The sequence below is a fragment of the Leptosomus discolor genome, chromosome 1 (assembly GCF_034619465.1).
Source record: "Leptosomus discolor isolate bLepDis1 chromosome 1, bLepDis1.hap2, whole genome shotgun sequence".
Lineage (NCBI taxonomy): Eukaryota > Metazoa > Chordata > Aves > Leptosomiformes > Leptosomidae > Leptosomus > Leptosomus discolor.
In genome coordinates this window covers 81721805-81743488 of record NC_141391.1, presented here as the reverse complement: position 1 = coordinate 81743488, position 21684 = coordinate 81721805, and the positions used below count along the sequence as shown (strand labels likewise).

Below are 21684 nucleotides of genomic sequence, written 5' to 3'. Positions count from 1 at the left end.
GCTCCTGGCTCTTTGTCTCTAAGCACCACATCACTTACACTCACCAATGCTCCAATTGAGCTGTTGCGAATCTCATTAAGGGAACACATCTTGATGTCTGCAGCTGCTCAGAGCTTCTAAACTACCTTCCTCATTAAATAAGTGCCATCCTGCACCCACTCCCTCTGTCAGAGGCATATTGGGCCATTCCTCATACACATTACGTTTTCCCTTTAAACAAAATGAAACACCAAACACAGCCTTTGTGTTAATCTAGAAGGGATTCCTTTGGGGTTACTTTTTTCTTCCTTTACCAGTCTAGTTAAACATGATAGATTCAGGGTCCTGGTTTGCCATTTGAGCCATATGTCTTAATACATCCTTTTTAGTTATGATACCCAGCAGCCTCCTAGAGGAGAAAAGGAAAAGAAAGGTCAACAATCATCTCATATATCATCCAGGTTTTTTCCCTGTTCAGCTGCAGGGACATTTGGTGAGTGCTTCTGTACTGCACTGTCCATCTCATCTATTCCCCAATGAATATCTTTTACGAAAAGCATTCTCACCTCGTGTATTTTTACTACCCCAGCCATGATCATTACGTGAAATACTTCAGGTTGTTACCTCTTTTTGTTGGGAACAAGACTGATTGAGAAGCTACGACTGCTGACACTGTACATCAAAGTACTGAGATTCCTTAGGTTCAGGCTGCAGAGGACCAACAGCACAAAACCAAGGCACCAGTGCCCTGAGCTAGGGCATGGGGTTTAGTAACACATGAACCAAGCTAAAGCACAGACTTTCTGAACCTCTCTGTCCAACAGCATAATTCCTTCAAAATTGAGTGATACTACCTCATTTATTTGAACCTAAACGAATTATATTTGTCAAGAAAGATGAGGTCTATGGGATGTCTAGCCCCAAGAGTCAAAAATTTCCTAATCCTCAGTATTCAAGGGCTTTTATTTCCAGTCCTTGAAGGCCACAGCACACTGAATTTTGAAACTATGTCATTGTTACAGTTTTTTCCACCTTTCATTTCATTTAAGTGCTAGAACTCTAGACCAGGCACCTAAAATCAGGACATGAATCTGTGTCCTAATAATACTACTTCTTTTCTTAAGGCTGAGGACACTGCATTGGCAGTAACAGCAGATATGCAATATTTTTTTGAATAACAAGAAGACTTTTTGCAAGAGACTACATTTTAGTCTTCCACATTTGAAAATGATGGCTCTGGTTTTGCTATCCTGTTGTAAAATTTCTTCTTACCACTAGATCCTGGGATGAGCAATCATCCCAAAATAGCTCAAATCCCATTGGAATTACAGGATGTTATTTCTAGTGCATGTGGCGCAGCTTTTTACTCTCCTAATTTTGTGTTTGCCCACATTTCCTCAGCTGGTTTTTGTAGACTTTTGGTTTATACGCCTTTCCATTTTCCATTACAGAAAGCTGAACAGATTAGTTGTCCTCCACTGACATCTTTATCACAGTCTTCACAAGCATCTAATCTAGCTGGGTGTCTAGAAACAAGCACATTCTTTGCAAACAATGCTACTTGCCAGATCTGCCTTTGTTGAAAACTAAGTGATAGTGGGAGTCAGAACAGTTTATTTTGTATTTATCTTTGCCTTATCTACACTAAGGATTTGGAAGAACAGAATGAAACATGACACCCGGCAAACGCCATTTTGGTCCTGAGTATGACTTCTTTTGATGCCCTAGAGAGACACTGGGAAAGCTTCCCGTATTCTTCCATTCACAAAACAGACAAAAATCAAAATATTCACCTGATTGTCTCAGAGGTGATGATTAATTAGCTACTGTCTATACTTGGCTTTAAACAGGAAAAATGGTGGTTTTGTTAATGCCGAAGAAAATCTCCTGAGATTCTCTAAGCGTGCTTGACTCAGCATCTACTCACCCACTGCGAGTGACAAGACACTGTCGGAGTCCGAGTTTCCGGAAGATATCTACCACAGTTTCCATTGGCGTGTGGTCAGTGACAGTGAAAGGGCTTAAGTTGAGAATACGCCGCAGCTTCAGTGGGTGGGGACTGTTGGGTGGCAGTTCTGGGGGGTCTTCAGTGAAGTACACGATGGAGTTGCTCACTACCCCATCCTGACGCTGTCGTGCATTCTCTGTACAACAGAAAGATCAGGTTAGAGAGTGAGTTAGGCTTGATAACATAACAAAGAAGATATTCTCCTCTGGAGAGCAAAGGTAGTGGTTACTTTTTGTCTTTAATGTACTGAGGTGCCAGAAGTTGGGAACAATGAGCAAACTTGAATTTACTTGAGACATTGTTCCCTTGAAGGAAATGTAAGTGATATTTTTAGAAACACATATTTTTGCTTTGTTGAGACAATTCTTTTCTGAGTAAATATGCAGGCCATTGCATTCACAAACATCACTAATCCAATTTCTGTCAAATTCAAATGTTTATATGTAATTTCCTCTATTGTGAGAATCACAACAGAAACTTTTATTATATGCCCGAAGGAATGAAGTCAACAGCTGAGTATAGTCCCAGCTGGCTTGGAGCACTATGTTTTTTCCCGGACTTGTCAGTGGAGTTGGGGAAATCTGGGCATGGTGAATGGATTTATGAACAAAAAGCTAGGCAAAGACAAATTCACATCCCTGGGGTCCCGGGACAGTGTCAGGGTTGTTCTAGACTGGCACACCTCTCTTTTGTGCAGGGTGAACTTTGTGGTTTTGCACTTAATTCCTTAAACAGAGTTTGCATATCTAGATTTTAAAAGGGGGGAAAAAAATAGCATCCTACTTAAAGGAAAGTAGTAAAGGGAGGAACAATATATAACAGTAAATGAGTTTGATACATTTTTCTCAACAGTATGCATTTGACCACTTTCAAAAGTTGAAAAGCTGTCATTCACACTTTGATCAAATTATGAAGTGAACTTCACACTACATCTGAAGTTTATATGATCAGTATAAGCCTTTCACTTTAAAGTATACTCTAAGAAGAATTCTTAGCATTGAAGTAGTTTGTTTTCTCTGTAGTGTTTACCTCATTTCTACTCAACACTACAGGGCACAGACAATATATGAGGTGGGTTTTCAAATGATAGACAGCTTCTCACTCCCCAGAATAAGCACATCATAAGTTTGGCTCCAAGGGTTTAATTCTTTCTTCTTTTTTTTAATTTTGTTATAAATTCTTGGAAATGATTAGAATTATTATCTTTGATTAATATAGGTTGCTTCTGTTCTTGAGAGGTACAGAAAATCAGACGTACTCACAGCATATGTATATATTCTTGGAGCTCATTGCCGTTAATCAAAGTGCAGAAACCTGCTCCTGTGACTTGTAATGTGTAGACAGTAATGGTTTCCAACATGTTCCAGCTGCATTTGTTTCCCTTTAATAATCATTATTGTGTAATATTTCTGGAACTGGAGCAGTGCTGGCCCAAACCTAGTATCAGTACTGTATATGATTTCCAACCTTCTCACCCCACATATTACAAGCCCTATTGCAATTTAGAAGAATGACGCTAACTTTGTCTCATCTTGTTTTGATTCATACATCTAATTTCACGTGTGAATATGCCTGCATACCTCTTTGATACACGATCTGCGCTAAGAGGTAACATTAATCAAACTGAAGGTAACTCCCACCCTTTGATAAAAAGCCTTGACAGCTAGGTATTTCCTTCCCGAAGCTGCACCCAAAGCAACAGGCCCAAGCATTCCTGTTACCACATTGTTCTTCCCAAGGCAGCAATGACCCTGGACAACAGTGATTAGCCAAAGCCATGACTTCACTCTTCAAAGTCAAACACCTCTCCGGAGAAAATTGAATGATGTAGTACTATTGAGCGAATTCAGTGGCATCAGGAAAATGGTGGACTTTGTATGCAGCCTCGCTGGATGGGGGAGTTACAGTAAAGGTAAAACAGAAGACCAGATCATTTTTGCAGACCGTGGATAAGAAAAACAGACACAGCTTAACAGAAAGAGTAAAGCAAATGGATGGCAATGTCTGGTTTTACAGAGTAATCTGTGCAGAAAGCTCTTGTCATAGCTAGAGAGTGAATTAGCTCTCCCAAATGTGAGACGGCCTCTCATATTCAGAAGCTCACAGTTCACAGCCTATATTAACTATGTTGCTCTCTCAACTCCATATTGGGAAAAGTACATTGTACAGGCCACCTGGCTTGTGCCCAAGACTCTGCCTTTTGTACGATACCTCTGAAGCTGGCCAAATTTAAGAAGAGTTTTACAAGGTCAAATACTCCACTCTGTAAGACTGTAAAGTAGGTGCCATCTAAAATGTAGACACGTGTTCCCAGAGGGTGACTCTGCCCACCTGACCTGCCTACCTGCTCAACAAGGACCAGTGGAAGGATGCAATCCTGAAGGTGCTTCTGAGCAATTGGAAGTGATGTTGCCATTCTCTTTACAAGGCCTGGATTCCTTTCTAGAGTGTGCTTAGTGCTCCACTTTGTAAGAAAGAAATGGTTTAGGCGTGGCTCATGAGGCAGAGAGCTGTGTGTGAACAGGTATTTCACATATCTTCTAGCAAGCCCATGCAGCCATGTTGCCATTTATGACCTGAATCAAAAGACTCAATTCCTCAGACTTCTCTGACTCGCTTCAGGCAGTGTCTGATCTTTCTGCTTTTAAAGTGAGGGCTCTGCATCTTCACTCCGTGCAATTTTCCCAATAACATACCTCCCTGCAAGGGAGATGCACAAGGCTATGAAGTTAGGATGGCAGCAAGTGTTAGAGCCATGACATGGCTGGGACAGTGTAAAGCCAGGCACAGAGTGGGCCAAATACGTCCAGTGAAGGTTTGTTACTTCTCACAGAGGAATGCAGAATACATTTGAAAATTATTATTAATAGCAGGATAAAATACAAACTATTTGGTATCCGCTCTTGGCATTTACACATTTGGTGAAACTTCAAACACATATTTACTTTCCTAGCTTGGCCATACAAGGCAACTTTTGTAACTTCCAAAGGAAGATTATACCCTCTGAGAAAATCAGTTTTTTGAAGGGGGTATTGCAGCTAGCAGCCTTGGACTTCAACTTGGTGTCTTTAAAAATCCTCATATACTGAGACTGATACACAGAGGATTATAACTTCCTGGAGACTTTTCTTTTTTTTGCTTGTTTTTAGAGGAGGGAGGAAGGGGCAACCAGTGAATGAGCTTTTAATGAGAACGTTAGATTCTCATGTTCCTTAGAAGTTGCATTACAATTGTACAATTAGAGGAACTGTAGAACTGGCAGTAAGGCCTGTTCTGCTTTCATATGTTTTGAGAAATTAGTGACGTAACTAAATGTAAAGTTAATCCAGGTCATAATCTATTTTCTGTAACTGAAATGACAATTTACACCGCAGAAGGGAAAAAATGAGAAAATAATTTTTTACTGAATTCTGCACTACATTTTAAGGGGAGAAAACTGGGCTCTGTCATTTCTTTTCTTTGTCTGCATGTAGTATTGATGCAGCATTGGTATCAAGTATCAGCTGAGTGTCCTTAAAGAAATTAATATAAATTTTAGGTCTGATGACTTAGACTAATCTTCTTATATTCAGGAGACAAAAATAAATATGCATTAAAACCCCACATGTTTTAAAGAGCACTGTAATTTCAAATTTTATTTTAGCTTTGTGAGAAGTGAGGAGGAAAGTGGCCCTCTAAAATAGCCCTGATTTTCCATGTATGGATTTTCTTTTCAGAAGAATATGGGATTTTCCATCTGAAACAACAGCCTTTTAAAGGTGCCTGGAGTGGAGGGATGAAACAGGCCCACACAGAGAGGAATAATTCCTAGTCAAGGAGATTTGGATGTGCCAGACATTCCACTCCCCTGCAAAGTACAAGGCAACTGTGTCCAGCTAGCAGCCTATCTGCCTGCCCAGCTGGGCCTCAGCACCACAGGACTGCCAGAATCGGGAGTGGACAGTGTGGTTGATCTGCCAGGCTCACAGAGCTCTGCAGCTGCAGATGCCCTGAGTACAGGGAATGTGGGAACACTTGCTTTCATCGAATATACATGTCTTTTCAATCCCCACATAACTATCAAGCCAGCCAGGAAAGGACCTGGTAGGCCAAAACATGTAACAACCTGGATCAGGCTCCCAGGTAACCAGTCAGCTGTCTACTGGACGCTTGACAAAACTCAGCCATCTCTACCAAACAACACAGAATCATAGAATCATAGAACAATTTTGGTTGGAAGAGACCTTCAAGATCATCAAGTCCAACCTTTGTCCTAGCTCTATCAACACCACTAAACCATGTCCCTAAGCACAACATCTACTCATTTCAAACACCTCTAGGGATGGTGACTCCACTACCTCCCTGGGCAGGCTGTCCCAATGCCTGACAACACTTTCAGTAAAGAAATTCTTCCTAATATCCAGCCTGAACCTCCCTTGGTGCAGCTTAAGGCCATTTCCCCTTGTTCTATCACTTGTTACTAGTTAGAAGAGAACTGAACCCGCCTCACTACAACTTCCTTCCAGGTAGCTGTAGAGAGCAATAAGGTCTCCCCTCAGCCTTCTCTTCTCCAGGCTAAACAGCCCCAGACCCCTCAGCCGCCTCTCATATGAGACATGCTCCAAATCCTTTAGTAGCTTGGTAGCCTGCCTCTGTACCCTCTCCAGCACCTCAGTGTCCTTCTTGTAGTGAAAGGCACAAAACTGGACACAGTACTCAAGGTGCAGCCTCACCAAAGATGAGTACAGGGGAATGATCACCTCCCCACTCCTGCTGACAACACTATTACTGATACAGGCCAGGATGCCATTGGCCTTCTTGACCACCTGAGCACACTGCTGGCTCATATTCAGCCATCCTCCACTGAAAATCTTTCCACCCTTACCACAAAAAGCCTGTATGTGAGAAAAAAAAACACAAAGACTTAGTGTTTATAAATACGTAAAGAGCAAGTGTCAGGAGGATGAAGCCAGGCTCTTCTCTGTGATGGCCAATGATAGGACAACGAGTGTAAGCTGGAGCATAGGAGGTTCCACATTAACATAAGGAAAAATTTTTTCACTCTGAGGGTGACAGAGCACTGGAACAGGCTGCCCAGGGGGGTTGTGGAGTCTCCTTCTCTGGAGACATCCATAACCTGCCTGGACGCGTTCCTGTGTGATCTGCTCTAGGTGGTGCTGCTCTGGCAGGGGGGTTGGACTAGATGATCTTTCAAGGTTCCTTCCAACCCCTAACATTCTGTGATTCTATGACTTGTATTTCATCACAGGGTGACAAGGTTCACAACTGCCACAGGTTCTGCCAGCAGCCCATAGAGATTGCAGGAAGCTCAGCACTGTCGTGGCTTCTGATCTGGTTCTGACAAAAATTCTGGCCACATGAGTCAGATTTGTTTCTATTGTCTCTAGCAGAATCGTATTGTATTGTTGTGAGTGACAGCAAAATTAAGCCCACAAAAGTCAAGTGCACAGAAATATATCAGGCACTATATTGCAATACAAAAAATTCCAGCTATGGATCCTAGCAATTAGTAAAAGCTAGACTTGGGGAAAAAGTTAGGTTTGGTTCTTATTTATCCATTCTTCAACGTGAATTAACACTGGTAACATCCTACCCTATCAAAATCAAACTTGTACATACACTGATACTCTACTCACTTATTGCAAGAATCAGCTCTCGTCTCTGTGCAAATCCAATAAGTCTCTCTGAGTCTTTTGAAACCACTACCGGAAAGCCGTTGTAGTCAGTCTCCTTGATTAGTGTCTCGACATCCTCCACCGTCATGCTGTCCTGTGTCAGAACAGAGAGAGGAGCTTCCCCACGCCTTGGTCTCATGACGTCAGTTGCCAGGGTTCGGTGGGTGAATTCATCCTTCACATCCAGAAATGGGTAGCCATTCAGATGAATGTGAGCTTCGTAAATCCCTTCTTTCCCAAAGGCATCTGCCACCCACTTGCTTGTGACAGCTGCAGCCATAAGAGGTACGATGTACTCCAGGCCTCCCGTTAGCTCAAACATAATCACCACCAGAGAGACCGTCATTCGGGTGACACCACCTGCCAACAAGGAAAAGAGTCAGGTTTCCCTCAGTGCTCTTGAAGTATGCATACTAAGCAACTAAATCCTATTTTTGAGTCTTATACTCAAAAAGGCATGAGATTATTCATGTTAGGTATACTTTGTCCTTATATTTTGTGAAGTATTTTGGGGCTTATTTCACTGTAGAAAGAGATTTTTGGTCGGCTGCAATTTTCATCAAAAAGATTGAGTGAACTTACTTAAGACAAAGGTGCTAACATTGAAAAGTAAATAATGAAAGCTAAGAGACTGAGCTATCAAAACAAAGCATGCCAAAAAAATCAGCTGTCCTGGATACCTGAGAAACTAAAACTGAATCCTGTCATTAGCCCTCTAAATGACTCCAAGAATCAGCTAAGTACCATGGCTGGGGTAGGTAGGAGCACTGAGACCAGGCCTTCACATTGGTTTACCTGTCACATTCATACTGAAAAGAAAGCTAAGTATCATTTTTGGGCACGGTGTGGTTACAAAATCCTACGTAAGGATAGTTTAGGGCCACTGCAAGAGTTACGTTACAGCTTCAACCCTAGCTTTTGATATCAGTATAACACGCAGTTTGAACTGTATGCAACTTGGTTTGAGGCCATCTAGGCATGCAGATGTAGACAGGTCATATCTATGTTTTTCCAAATAGCCTTTCTGTATTAATTCCATAAGAAAGCTCTTCACTCCTTCAGTTTATATTAAGGGATAAAAATAATCATATAACTGCAGACAAGTGTGTACATATCACTGAATTATTAGGTAACGTTTCTTTGCCTCTGTTCAAAAGGTAAATGTAATAAATCTACTATTTTTAGGCCGCAAAATACAGCACCATTTTAGATGAGAGAAATCAGCAAACAGGTCGTTAAAAGGTGCTTTTAATCTAGCAGCATACAGAAAAATTAAATTGTTGATTATTTAACACAGTGATCCAGATAGGACTTCCATCTGAGGAATGCCTTAAACTTCTGACTCTGAAAAGCTGAGAGCAGATACCAGAGTAAGGATCGTTTCATAATACTTGCTTTACATCTTACTGTAAGCAAGACAGGTCTTGGGCTTAAGAATGAGCAGTGACCATTTTGCTGTATGTCTCGTCATACTACTAAAATCACAGCACCTTAATTTGGATCTCTTAAAAGAGGAAGTGACTGCTGACTAGGAGATCAACTGGACTATCAGAACAAAATTTTTGTGTGTCATTTCTTTTATGAACATTAAGATCATTTATGAACAAGAGAAAGTGCTGACTGTCTTTTTGACAGTAAGATTCATCTTAGTTATTTTAACATGTCTGTGCTGCTATACATGTTCACATCCAAAGGGGTCATCCAGATTGCCTTGATAATCTCTAGAGAAAACCAGTCACTTTCGATGCCAAATTCATCTGCTTGGTTTTAAGCGCCTATTGCCAGATGAAACTGATCTTTCCAGTATCTCATTTTTCTATATTGTCTGTGAAGTATATCAACACAGCTAGCTCAGATGTTGTTGTCTATACTACAGACATGAAATTAGACAGACAAATCCCACCCTTCCTTCCTCTATAACTCATTGCACAAATGATCCTATTTTTCTAACATGAGACTCCAAAACTGAAACCGTTCCAGCTCTTCCCTGAGTACATCCTTCATTTCAAATCTAGCCAATTACACTAATCACGTGTTATGCCTCCCCACTATTATTTCATCATCTAATGATGGTGTATCAAAGACAACAACAAAAGGAGGCAGAACATACAAAAGGGAAAGACATAAGGCAAAAACCTGTGCAGATGGTATGCTTATAACATTCCTGTTGCACCTATGACTAGAAATTTTACATGTGAAGTAGTATTCAATGATCTTGCTTTAGCAGTTAACAGATCATTCCTGTTAAATCAAATAAATCTTATTGATTGAATGTAATCAGATATTGGCCCATGGTCAAAATGAAAACCAAAAGACAGACCAGTTGACTATAATGTGGCACACAGTCAATATAAAAATAAAAATATAAAATTTTTACCCTTGTGTAGCTTAAAATTTGGCCAGAACTGGCAAGTTTGTTCCCTGCATTAAGAGGAAGCACAGTCTAAACAAGGAAGTAGCTTTAGTCCAGCTACAGTGGATTTCATTACATTAAAAGGAAAAAAAAAAAAAACAACCCAAGCAAAAACAGTCTTTTTGAAAATCTGTAGCCTAACTTTAATTTTTTCTTTCCTTCCCTGTGCTTTTTGGCAGATTACAAGGAGTAGGCACTGGTGACTGCAAGCCTCTCTGTTGTTGACTACCTGGCAGATCACTGGAGAGACCATTAGAGGAAGCTGCCCATGCTTTAGCCCATCACATCTTTATTTCAACCTCTGTTACATCCAGAAATGCCAGCACAGCACCTTACACAAACACAAAGCCCTCATAAACAATTTGTAGGTCCCCAAACATCAGTGTTATTCATGCACAAACCAATGATCAGCAGGTACTCTACCCAAGCAAGCTGCCGCTCCCACCATAGCATAAAGTCCCGGTGTGACGCAGTCTGCCCCAGGTCTGCACCAGTTCCTGAAGATGATCCAGTCATGATGGTGATATGCCAGCTGCTCTACTCCAATCCCAACCATCCTGCCAGCCATGGCTCCAACAGCCATGCTGGGAATGAAGAGGCCTGAAGGGATCTTGAATAAAATACAGACACATAAGCCCCTTAACAAAAAAAACCCTACTAATTAACTTCTTGATCAAATAATTTATTATTAGCAGTAAGAGATTCATAGAATCATCATAGAATGGTTTGGGTTGGAAGGGACCCTAAAGATCATCCAGTTCCAACCCCCCTGCCATGGGCAGGAACACTTTCCACTAGACCAGGTTGCTCAAAGCCCCATCCAACCTGGCCTTGAACACTACAGCCAAGTTGGCAGCCACAGCTTCTCTGGGCAACCTCTTCTGGTGTCTCACCGCCCTCACAGTCAAGGATTTCCTCCTAATATCTAACCCAAATCTCCTCCCTTTCAGTCTGAAACCGTTATGCCTCTTCCTATCACTGCACTCCCTGATCAAGAGTCCCTCCTCACCCTTCCAGTAGGCTCCCTTTAAGCACTGGAAGGCCGCTAGAAGGTCTCCCCAGAGCCTTCTCTTCTCCAGGCTGAACAACCCCAACTCTCTCAGCCTGCCTTCATTGGGGAGGTGCTCCAGCCCCCTGGTCACCTTCTCTGGATCAGCCCAGCCCTCCTCTGGACCCACTCAAGCAGGTCCATGTCTTTCTTGTGCTGGGGGCCCCAGAGCTGAACACAGCACTGCAGGTGGGGTCTCACCAGAGCAGAGTAGAGGGGCGGAATCACCTCCTTCGACCTGCTGGCCACGCTGCTTTTGACGCAGCCAAGGTGCAATTTGCCTTCTGGACTGCGAGCGCACATTGCTGGGTCATATTCAGTTTTTCATCCACCGGCAACCCAAAGCCATTTTCCACAGGGCTGCTGTCGATTCACTCATTGCCCAGCTTGTATCTGTGCTTGGGATTGCCCTGACCCAGGTGCAGGACCTTGCACTTGGCCTTGTTGAACTTCATGAGGTTTGCACAGGCCCATCTCTCCAGCCTGCCAGGGTCCCTCTGGATGGCCTCCCTCCCTTCCAGCATGTCAGCTGCACCACACAGCTTGGTGTTGCCAGCAAACTTGCTGAGGGTGCACTCAATCCCACTGTCCATGTTGCCGACAAAGATGTTAAACAGCACCTATCCCAATACTGGCCCCCAAGAAACGTGACTCGTCACTGGTCTCCATTCAGACATCAAGCCATTGACTGCACCAACTCTTTGAGGGCGACCATCCAGCCAATGAGCCAAGAGAACTCAGCTTCTGTATTAAATGCTAGCTCAGAAGGACATCACCTTATGGCAGGCTACAGTGATGTTCCCCGTTGTCTGAGAGGTTTCTGCAGTGATTTGGTTTCTGTGGCTACATATGTATTAATAGCTTTATAAAATGTTAATGCTTTTTTTACAAGTAATTTTTAGTCCTCCCTGCTGCATCACACTGAACTTGATAGACAAATTATGTTTCTGAATAATAGTCTCCTTTTAAAGTCAAGATGCTCCTGGTTTTGCCTTTATTGCTTTCTCAGCAGGAAGTCAGGAGCTGCTGATGGTTCTGTCATGGGCTTGAGAATGAGCTTAACTGAAAATAACATCTTGATTTTACCCTCTATCACATGGAGTACTTTATATTTGTATTACTACTCAGGCTAAATCAGACCAGATTTTAAATTAAATGTCAAATGCAGAATAAAAATTCAGAGAAAGGAGGCTGACTGCTCAGAGGCACCTATTTCTTCATCTCAGTTTGGTATATATTTTCCAGGAAGCTCTATCAATCATTACCTTGTTGTCTGTGATACAGACATGTCACAAATCATTTAAAAAAAAAACCCAAAACAGTATTGAAATTAGAAGGGAAAAAAAAAAGAAAATTAAAATTCACTTTGCCTTGGTTAAGTGCATTTTCTCTTAGATGTCAAGTGCACCTGCAAGTCAGAGAGAAATTTTCTGGCGGAGAAGACAAGTCAGATCTGTGGCAAGGGCTTGCATCGAGTTATTTGTCGGTTTTAGAGAGGAAAGGCTGTTAAACCTTTTTAATTTTTAAAATACACCTTGAGCTTCCTGCAGAACTAAACTGACAACCTCAGCATGGCCCAGAGGCATTAGGGCTGATAACAACAGGCATTATCTCCCCCACCACAGGGTATTAATTTTGCTGATACAGTTGGATTGAGTCTTCTAGATTTGGTGGGTAAAGCTATTTTATCTGTTCTTTTACAGAACAGTTGACTGCCAATTGCTTTTAACAAATTTTGAATACATAGGATAAAGAACCACATAACAAATAAAGGCCCAAACTCAGAAGCTTCTAAACAAATAACAAGCATTATGGCTGGCTGCCAGCCATAAATCAGTTTCTGCAGTGAAGAACATCTCATTTCAAGTCTTCCTCCAGAAATATTACACCTGCAACATCCAAGTGCTCTTAAACTCCCAGTTATTCTCCCTGCTCAGGTAATCAGCAGGACTCAGTCGCTGGTCTTCAATGACCTTCTACCGTTCAGTAGTTCTTGTCATCAGATGAAGAAAACATGAAAGAAAAGCAAAACTCCAACAGCTTCCTACTATATTTTGGGTAAAACGCCTTCTAAAAGATGGAACCTCAGTTCAAGCACAGTGTTTAAGAGAAAGATGAGGTGCTTTAGCTTTGAGTGTGGTATAAAATAGTGGCTAACTTAGACAACCTTCCTGTTCTCTGCTGCAGTCAAATCCAGAACTAAATGCTCAGATAATAGGAGCTGCAGACAGACAGATACGTGTTTTACATGGGCTCTAGAAATCAGATATATAAACCTCACCACAAATAGCTTTGTGTACATTGAAAGCTTGGATAAATTGTTCTTGTTCCTTTCATCACCCATTTCTGAGGAGGAGGAGGACTAGAAGGAAAAAGTTGCAAATCCAGAACAATCAAATCATATATCCATCAGTGCTCCCACTCATTCCCTCTTTTTTCCAAGCTATATTGCTTAAAAAGATTCAAAAATAGAACTTTTCAGTTACTTTTATATTTTTGTGAGATCTAAATGTGTAAATCAGTAAATTTAAAGCTATTCCTTTTCTGAGCATAGCTACCTTGAGGCACATTAAAACAATAATCCAACAAGACAAACAACAATGTAAATAGTCCATATCCCTGAGAAAGCTGAAAGACAGCTGCAGCAGGAATCATCTCAAAGTTGTTTATTGGCAACAGTGGACGTAAATTCCCACCCATATTTCTTTCTCACTTAATAAAACCACAGATGCCTAGAAGGTGGAAAAGCAGGGCTCCTCCCTCTGCTGTAACAGGGGCCCACAGAGCAAGGTGCTGGCAGGTAGGTGAACCAGCAGGCTTCTCAACGACAGCTCCCTGGCTGGGTGTAGGTCAGAGGCACACAGGCCCTGCCAGATAGACCACAGCTGCAGTCAGCAACCCATCTGTGCCTTGTGCTCACGACAGCTTCTGCGCCTGTCCCTGATTTACCTTCATGCCGAAAGTGAATATCGTGATGACAATTTTGAACACCAAAGCCAAGGCGAGCTGCCACATGGCGGTGTAGACTCCGGGGCCAGCAGGTCTGTCGGGAATGTCATCCACTGGTCGGGTCATGTTTGGGTCGTTGATATAGTCGCAGAGTTGCGAGGACTCCAGGGCACCGCAGTCGTTGAAGAGCTCCGAGATCAGCTCGCTGGTGCTCCTCCGTGTGTAAGGGTTGGGGTAGGCGATGATGGCGGTGACAGCTGTTATCACTATGACCTCCAGGACTGGGTATTTCCCAAGTCTGGTGGTTTTTCGCCTCCTGCACCAGGCAATGTTACATCGGATAAAGAGGGTCCCCCATAGGCCGCCAAAGACACCAAGCAGGATGAAGGGGAAGAGCTCAGCCATGTACCAGGGGGTGTGGTACTCCACATAGAACAGGACCAGCCGGCTGTTTCCAAAAGGATTGATGGACCTCAGTGTGAAGGCAGCCACGAGAGCAGCAAAAAATGACCTCCAGAGGGTTTTCAGAGGAAAGTAGTAGCTGACCTAAAACCAAGCAGAGACCGTAAACACTTCACTGAGTGTGACAGAAGGTGTTTTCTTTAATTGATGTTGCCATGTATTTAATCTGTGACTCCACGTCCAACTTTACTGGGAACACTAGTCCTTACCACAGCCAGAACTTATTCACAATGGTATTAGAAAAAGTATTTTCAGATTTCAGATCCCTAGGGAGCAGCAACCACTTAGAAATCAATAAATCTAAATCCAAAGTTGCTGGCTAGACATGATAAGACAGATGCTCACCAGCTTGCCCCATGCAACAGCAAGCTGAAAGATGGAGAAACCTCAGAACAGGGATACATTTCCAGACTGAATCATTCCATTTGTTTCCAGAAAGCCAGTGCTGTTCTCCTACTCAAAATAAGCTAAAATACCTGATTATATCTTATTACTAGAAATCAAAGATTATTTTTGCTTTAGAAGAAAAATAAACATATACATATTTGAAAAATAAAGAGAAATCTTAGAAAAAGGTATCAAATGAAAATATATTTATAGAAGCAAGAGAACTGCCAGGTCTCACCTCTTCCAGACTAAAAAGCACGCCTCCAATTGGAGCCCCAAAGGCAACAGAAACTCCTGCGGCAGCTGCAGCCGAAAGCACCTACAAAGCAAATATTTACATACAACATATGAGTCCTTTGAAACACTGAGTATCTGGACAGGGAAATTAGAGATGATGTGAGCCAACCTCACCTCTCTTCTCTTTCCTTCATTCTTGCTGTACTTTGAGAAAAGGCTGCTGAAGAAGTTTCCGCAGCAACACGCCACGTGGACTAACGGCCCCTCTTTCCCAAGGCTGAGGCCTGAAGATACCACCAGAACCAAGGTGACTGTTTTGATTAAAAGTGTCCACTTTCCCAGGTAGCCCCTAATAATGAACCCACTCAAGATGGTTTTTATCTGGAAAGCAGGAAGAACATGTTGAAGAGCTGAAGAAATCTTTTCTACTCTGAAATTGCAAATGTAGTTAAAACTCCAGCAGAGTTAAAAAAATTGCAGACTGCTTGAAAAGAGGCAGTGATGGAGAGAAAGAAACCATAGGTAGGGCAACTTTCCCACAGCGATATCTGAGCAGGGGTTAAACAGACCACATTTTTACTGTTGTTACGGGTGGTCTGCTGCGTTGGTAAGGAGTCTCACAGAGATCAATAGAAATATGAAACTCTTACATATCTCCTTGGTTTACGGGATCAGAGTTAAACTAGGCTCAACTTTAACAAAGCAGAAAAAGCAAATAAACAACCACAGACTTTTCACAGTTAAAACAAGGAAAAAAAGTTTCTAAATATTTGGAATGGCCATGCCATAAAAGCGTGCAAGTATTAGGAAATCAGAAAGTCCAAGAAACATTATTTTTACACATTTCGTCTTAATTTTGCATGTGAATGGCTAGAATAGAGCACAATACACAGGCATGACACATAGGCTGCAGGGTAGGATTTGGGTTTGGACTCTAGCCCTGGAAAAGGGCTGGAGCTGAGGATCACCTCAGATGAGAGATTTACTACTCGGAAACTAGATTTATAGTTAACTATAAAAACTTTTTGAAAACACTTACAGATATATCAAATATATAACAAACACACACATAACTACTTTGAAACATGGAGATTATTTAAATATTTCAAAATATTTCTGGGATTTTTTTTTTTCCTAATTTGCTATGAAACATTTGAATGCTTCTCCTAGAGATGAAGAAAAAAAATTATGCAAAGATTTCTAAAATTTGGGCTGTTGATTCTGTCTGCCAGATTCCTAAGTGATAATCCCAGTGGTTCTATAGCACTTTTAATAAAAGACTACCCCGATTTCAAAAAATTTTAGTAGCTATGCTGCTTGAATTGCAGGGTTCCTCATGTTAACAGCTTAAACATGGACTGATGCTCAGTGTGTAAAATATTGAAAACCCAGCAGAGATTTTGGCTGCAATAATGCTGTCACACCAGTAGGACATTGTGTACAAGGACACAAGTTGCAGGAGGTGGATGCCAGACACTTTTCAGGCATCCCAAATAATGGGCATCTCACATATTCGATAGCTTAGGAAAACTCATCTTTGTGGCCCTCCCTCTTCATTGTATTTTGGTTTTAATTAAACCCTAGCCTAGAAAATTACTTGGTTTGTAACTGGCCCAAGTAATTTCACCCAAGGAAAATTCTATGTAATCTTCTAGTGAGTATGTGTCTCAGCCACAAAAAGTTGGAGTTCACAAGGTGATGACTGGGAGCCACTGATTTTTCATTCAAGCTCTAGCAATGAAGAAGCATGTACGTTAACCTATCACGGTGGCATTTGAATATTTTCTACTATAAAAAAATTAGATGGGCTTCATAAAGGCATGCTAGACAAAGGAATAAATGCAGATGAGATGGAAAGACTATCTTCTTGTTCCTATGCTATCTCATAGTACAGTTCTGGATTGGGAAAAGGTAGCAAATGGTAACTTCTTTGTTTGGTTTGGTATTTGGATATTCAACCACAAAGAAAAACTCACCTCTGGGATTCCAGAGCCACAGGCGTAGGGAGCAAACACTCTGACCAGGGAGACTGCCAGGAAAGCAAAACATAGAGCCCACATAATGTATAGAAAATAGTTTAGAATGTAAGCACTTGCACCCTAGAAAAATAACAGTAACAAACATTGTTAGACAAATGTAGTTTGGTAAATCTCACACTTCTACTAGAGATCATGATGGCATGGAGCCTGGTCTTTTCATTTACGTGCTAGCTGCTGCTTTGCCTAAGGAAGGACAAATGACTTCATATAATTCAACAATTTTATTACTCATAGAAAGAAGCAGCATACTAATATACACCTAGCCCAGTCCATACAAACTGTTTGCAAGGGACATGAACACCTTAAACAGAGCATCTTTCAAGCACTGAAAAATCAAGCCAGACACAGAAAGTTCCAAAACATCAAACAAATCTGTCGTAACTGCAAAAGTAATCAGTGATAAAAAAGTACCTAATGAAGAAATCTGCTGTGTTCATCCCATGGAGGGTGACAGAGGGCGAGACCCTGATACATCTTTTCCTGAGAGCTGGTATTCAAAGGTCAGCTCTCCATGTAGATGCTGATCTTTTCAAATGACATCCCTGTGTATATCAGTAGCCAGTTCAGTTCACAAATGGGAAGGGTAAAACCATAAATAAACTCTTCCCTTCTATATGACACTATCTATGATAGAGATGAAAACCATTTGAAAAGACAGTAGCTTGGCAGATCCCACTCGGACACAACTCAGTCATTTTTGTCCTGATATTTTAAAAGCATCCCAGTCAATAATAAAACCTATCTTCAAACTGAATAGCGTTACTTTACTGACAGAATGGAAATGCTAATAATCATTAGTAATGGTTGACTGTGCAGTGCCATAATGAAAGCATAGTCAGCAGTGACCTTCAAGCTTTCTACCTGCCTCCAATGGTCAAGTCAAAACTGTTGTTAAAATCTGCCTTAGAATAACCCCTCCCTCTTCATAAGCATAATTTTTTAGATTAATTTCAAAAACCCCACCTCACAGACAAAAGAGAATCTAGTCAGAGGCATCAAATTGATACAAAGAGCTTAAACCTCTAAACAATCTCCTCTAGCAACATGACACTACAGAATAAAAACCAAGATGAACCTCAGGGCATGAACTGGTATAAATCCTTCACCTCTAAGTGAACTCTTCCTACTGGATGCAATCCCAGCTGCTCAAGAACATCAGGGCCCTTGACTTTGCTCTGCAGGACAGCAGCCTGGATATCAACATTACGATAAATCAAGTAGGAAATCAGGCATTAATCAGTTGTATCATGATTTCAGTTAACAGAGCTGGCCAAGCCGAGTTCCCAGTCATAAAAACCGTAACGCTGAGAAGTCTTCCTTCTTGGAAGCCTGCAAGGAATCAACCCTGTCCAGCATGGATGCTTGCTAGCCTCTTTTTCCAGGTTTTTGTCCAATTGAAAAGACAGTAAGGGAACCACTGCCCTGATGCTTACACATATATTCGGAAGAAGGGCAATTTGTTAAGGTCCTATTGTGCTTGCTGAAGTTAGCAGCTGGCTTCGCTGATAACATCAGAAGAGCAATATGATGCTATCTCCCAGTGCCCTGAGACTGCACAGTCATGGATCCCATACTTACAGTGATTGACATCCCTCTGTAGTAACCATGGATCTTTGTTGCTACAGCTGAAGACAGTCTCATGAATGTCTTCTCCTAGTGCTTTCAATTACAAACAGCTATGACAATATTTACTCTTCCTCTACAGAAAACTTTGGCTATGTTGCCCCAAGGCAAAATTCTCCTTTCAGTGTGAACCTGGAGTAACTCCAAAGACCAACACCATCACAACAAATTGGCCCTCCAATGTTGAGGGAAAGCTGTAGTTTTGCTTCTAAATTCACTGGAGTCAAATTAACTTTGTTTCTTTTTACTTCTTCTTCTTTCACTTCTCAGAAGTCATACAAAAAATATGTCAGCTTGTTACTGCAATCACACGTACACCTACAGCGTTGTGGCAGGACGCCACAAGGGTCTATATGGCCAGGTCAGTCTTATCCCTTGTGACAACTTTCATTGCTACATTTTCCAGATATCTGGCATTCTGCAGGTCCAATTGCAGCAGTTTCTAATGATTAATAATAAGAAAACCTTTGGGAAGTGAAGTAGTAGTAACTCAGTACAACAAATGGATCATTTCTCATTCATTACCTGCCATTACTAAGACCCTGAATCAGTAAGTCTTAAGCATGTACACTGGAATCAGAGACCAAAGAAAGCTCATCAGCAGAGCTAAGAGATCTTTTCCATTAGTGGCTCAAAGGACTCACCCTGGCAGCAATAGTAATGAATCAATTAGTGGAACTGAGCCAAATTTTGTATTTTGGTTTGCAAGATCAAGAAGTATTTCAGATCTGGTGTCAGTCTGGTTTAGGTACAAATGAAACAATTGCAAACAACCCTCACAAACTCAGAGTATGGAAATAATCCACATCCCTCAGGATGCCGTCCAATGCTTGTTTTCTCCAGAGGCCCAGAGCTCTACTCTGACTCGACTGAGGATCTCACAGCTTGCAGACTCCCTTCTGTGAATGTTACAGCAATACGTCTCCTCAAGGCCTCCAAGGCTGATCAGTTCAAGGCTGCAAAACTGGGAGGTGGGTTCCAGGTATAGAGGGGCTTCCTTGTCTGGCAGGTCTTAGCTTCATGACAGGAGATCCAGAAGCCCTGGGATGGGAATCCAGTCCATTGCTGGATCCAGTGCCACAGAAGACATGGAGTCCTTTCCTCTACCCTAGGTAGGTGTAAGGCACCAGAAATGGGATCCTCAGCTCGAATGAAACCAAGGTTGGGACCAAGCTAGATCTGCAGAACAGGGAAGCTCCAGGAAACCAGGATCTAGCTGAAGTGGGTGGCATCTGATGTGCTTTAACACATCCACTCCTCCAATGAATTTGAGGTTTTGAAAGTGTCTTGCATCAAAAAAACCTCTTCAACTGCTCTTTGGAAGCAGTTCAGGAGCAGAGGGACAAAGGATATGATTGGCCTACAAAACACAGGTTAGGGAAGAAAACATAGCCTGGTACACGTCTGATGTACTATTACGTTTCCCATAGTAATTTATATCAAGACTCCGCTTTGGGCTCATTTTATAGAAAGACTAGGATTAAACCATTTTTGAAGAGATGCCATAGGAAATGTCACAATTCTCAGTGAGAACATATGTACAGATTTTATCACAGCCATAAATCGGCAAAGCCGCGAGGAAGAACAGATCTAAATCACAGTCCTCAAAATGTCAAATTTAGTTGTCTATGATAAGAAAGAGTCACAGTCATGCATAAAAAAGACGACATGTCTGACCAGAGTACCTTTAGGGAAACTGTTCTTAATACTTTTTGTCTAAAATGTGCTCCAAATTAGTCCTTCTGTGCACTGTTGTTTTATAGGGCTGTTATGCAAATGTCAGGCACAAAGTGAAGCAACATTAAAAAAAAGGGCAAAATTATCCTGAAACTCAGTCAAATTCAGTGCAATTTGATCCCTCCTAGAGTCCTCTGCAGTTACAGGAATCATGCAAAACTCTTCCATATCGTAAGTCTTTTGCTATCGAACAGAATTTTGACTTTCCACACTCACATTTTTGTTAGGCTTTGCCTGGGATTTCAATGTAACAGTAACAGACAGCTATATTATTAATATTTACAGCATGCATTGGGCTGTGGCCACCAGAAACCCACAAATCTTAGAGGCCCATTTGCTTTGAGAAAGAGCCTAAAATTAAGCCAGGATGAACCTTTTTTTCCACTGTGACAGTAGCTAGGGGGTGAAAAGCCCAATTTGAATACAAAGTGAGTAAAGTTTCACAGCGCCCACCGAGTTGATACCTTTCTTGTAGGCCACAGCATACAACAGTCCTGACTGCTGATTTCAAGTAGCAGGTGAAAGCAATAAATTTTCTCGAGAATATTCTCCATTTATATACTCCAGCCTTTCAGAGTAACAGCATGTCGAACACATGCACAGGATTTCCAAACCCCATAACAATTGTAACAGTCTCCTCTTTTTTTCCCTTCCCACATTTTTTTTGTTCTCTTGAATTACAACATCATCCCCAGTTCTGCAACTTTATACCAGTGTAATACTTCTTTACTGTTACAAAGACACAACCGCCCAAACCATCTGTTGATGAACCTAGCAAACCACTGGCAAAGGGAGGCTTAGCACTGTGGACTGGCAGCTGTGCAGAGGGATTTTTTTTTTTCTGCTATGATTAAATGGTGGGAATATTAAGGAGCCGTGAGCACCCCACTACTTTCACTATGGTTAACCAGAACTACGGAAAATTGGGCTGTACATGTTCACAGACACTCTTATCTAGTAGTACTTATACTGTGAACCTGAAGCGGCACTGAAGGAAACATGAATGACAAGCTTGTGTGGTGATGAAGGTGCCCTCAAACACTCTCTGCAGGATCGGACTACCTCCACGCTTTCCTCTGAAATATATTTGTCAGGGATCATCTTTTTTGTCCCATAAAATTGTGTTT

At 41.7% G+C, this 21684-nt stretch overlaps 1 protein-coding gene across 2 annotated transcripts in view; it reads right to left on the bottom strand.

Moving 5' to 3' along the window:
* Positions 1 to 297: 297 nt before the first annotated feature.
* The window catches only part of CLCN4 (Cl-/H+ antiporter 4), a 28857-nt gene continuing 7470 nt past the window's right edge, over positions 298 to 21684 (bottom strand). The window contains exons 4-11 of one of the 2 annotated variants that reach the window (XM_009958922.2): positions 17135 to 17257; positions 15333 to 15539; positions 15160 to 15240; positions 14073 to 14618; positions 10499 to 10685; positions 7624 to 8022; positions 1907 to 2123; positions 298 to 388 (exon numbers count right to left, since the gene is read on the bottom strand). In XM_009958922.2, coding sequence (XP_009957224.1) covers positions 298 to 388; positions 1907 to 2123; positions 7624 to 8022; positions 10499 to 10685; positions 14073 to 14618; positions 15160 to 15240; positions 15333 to 15539; positions 17135 to 17257 — 1851 coding nt within the window. The remainder of the gene's footprint in view (positions 389 to 1906; positions 2124 to 7623; positions 8023 to 10498; positions 10686 to 14072; positions 14619 to 15159; positions 15241 to 15332; positions 15540 to 17134; positions 17258 to 21684) is intronic. The other variant, XM_009958923.2, reaches the window with a different exon arrangement.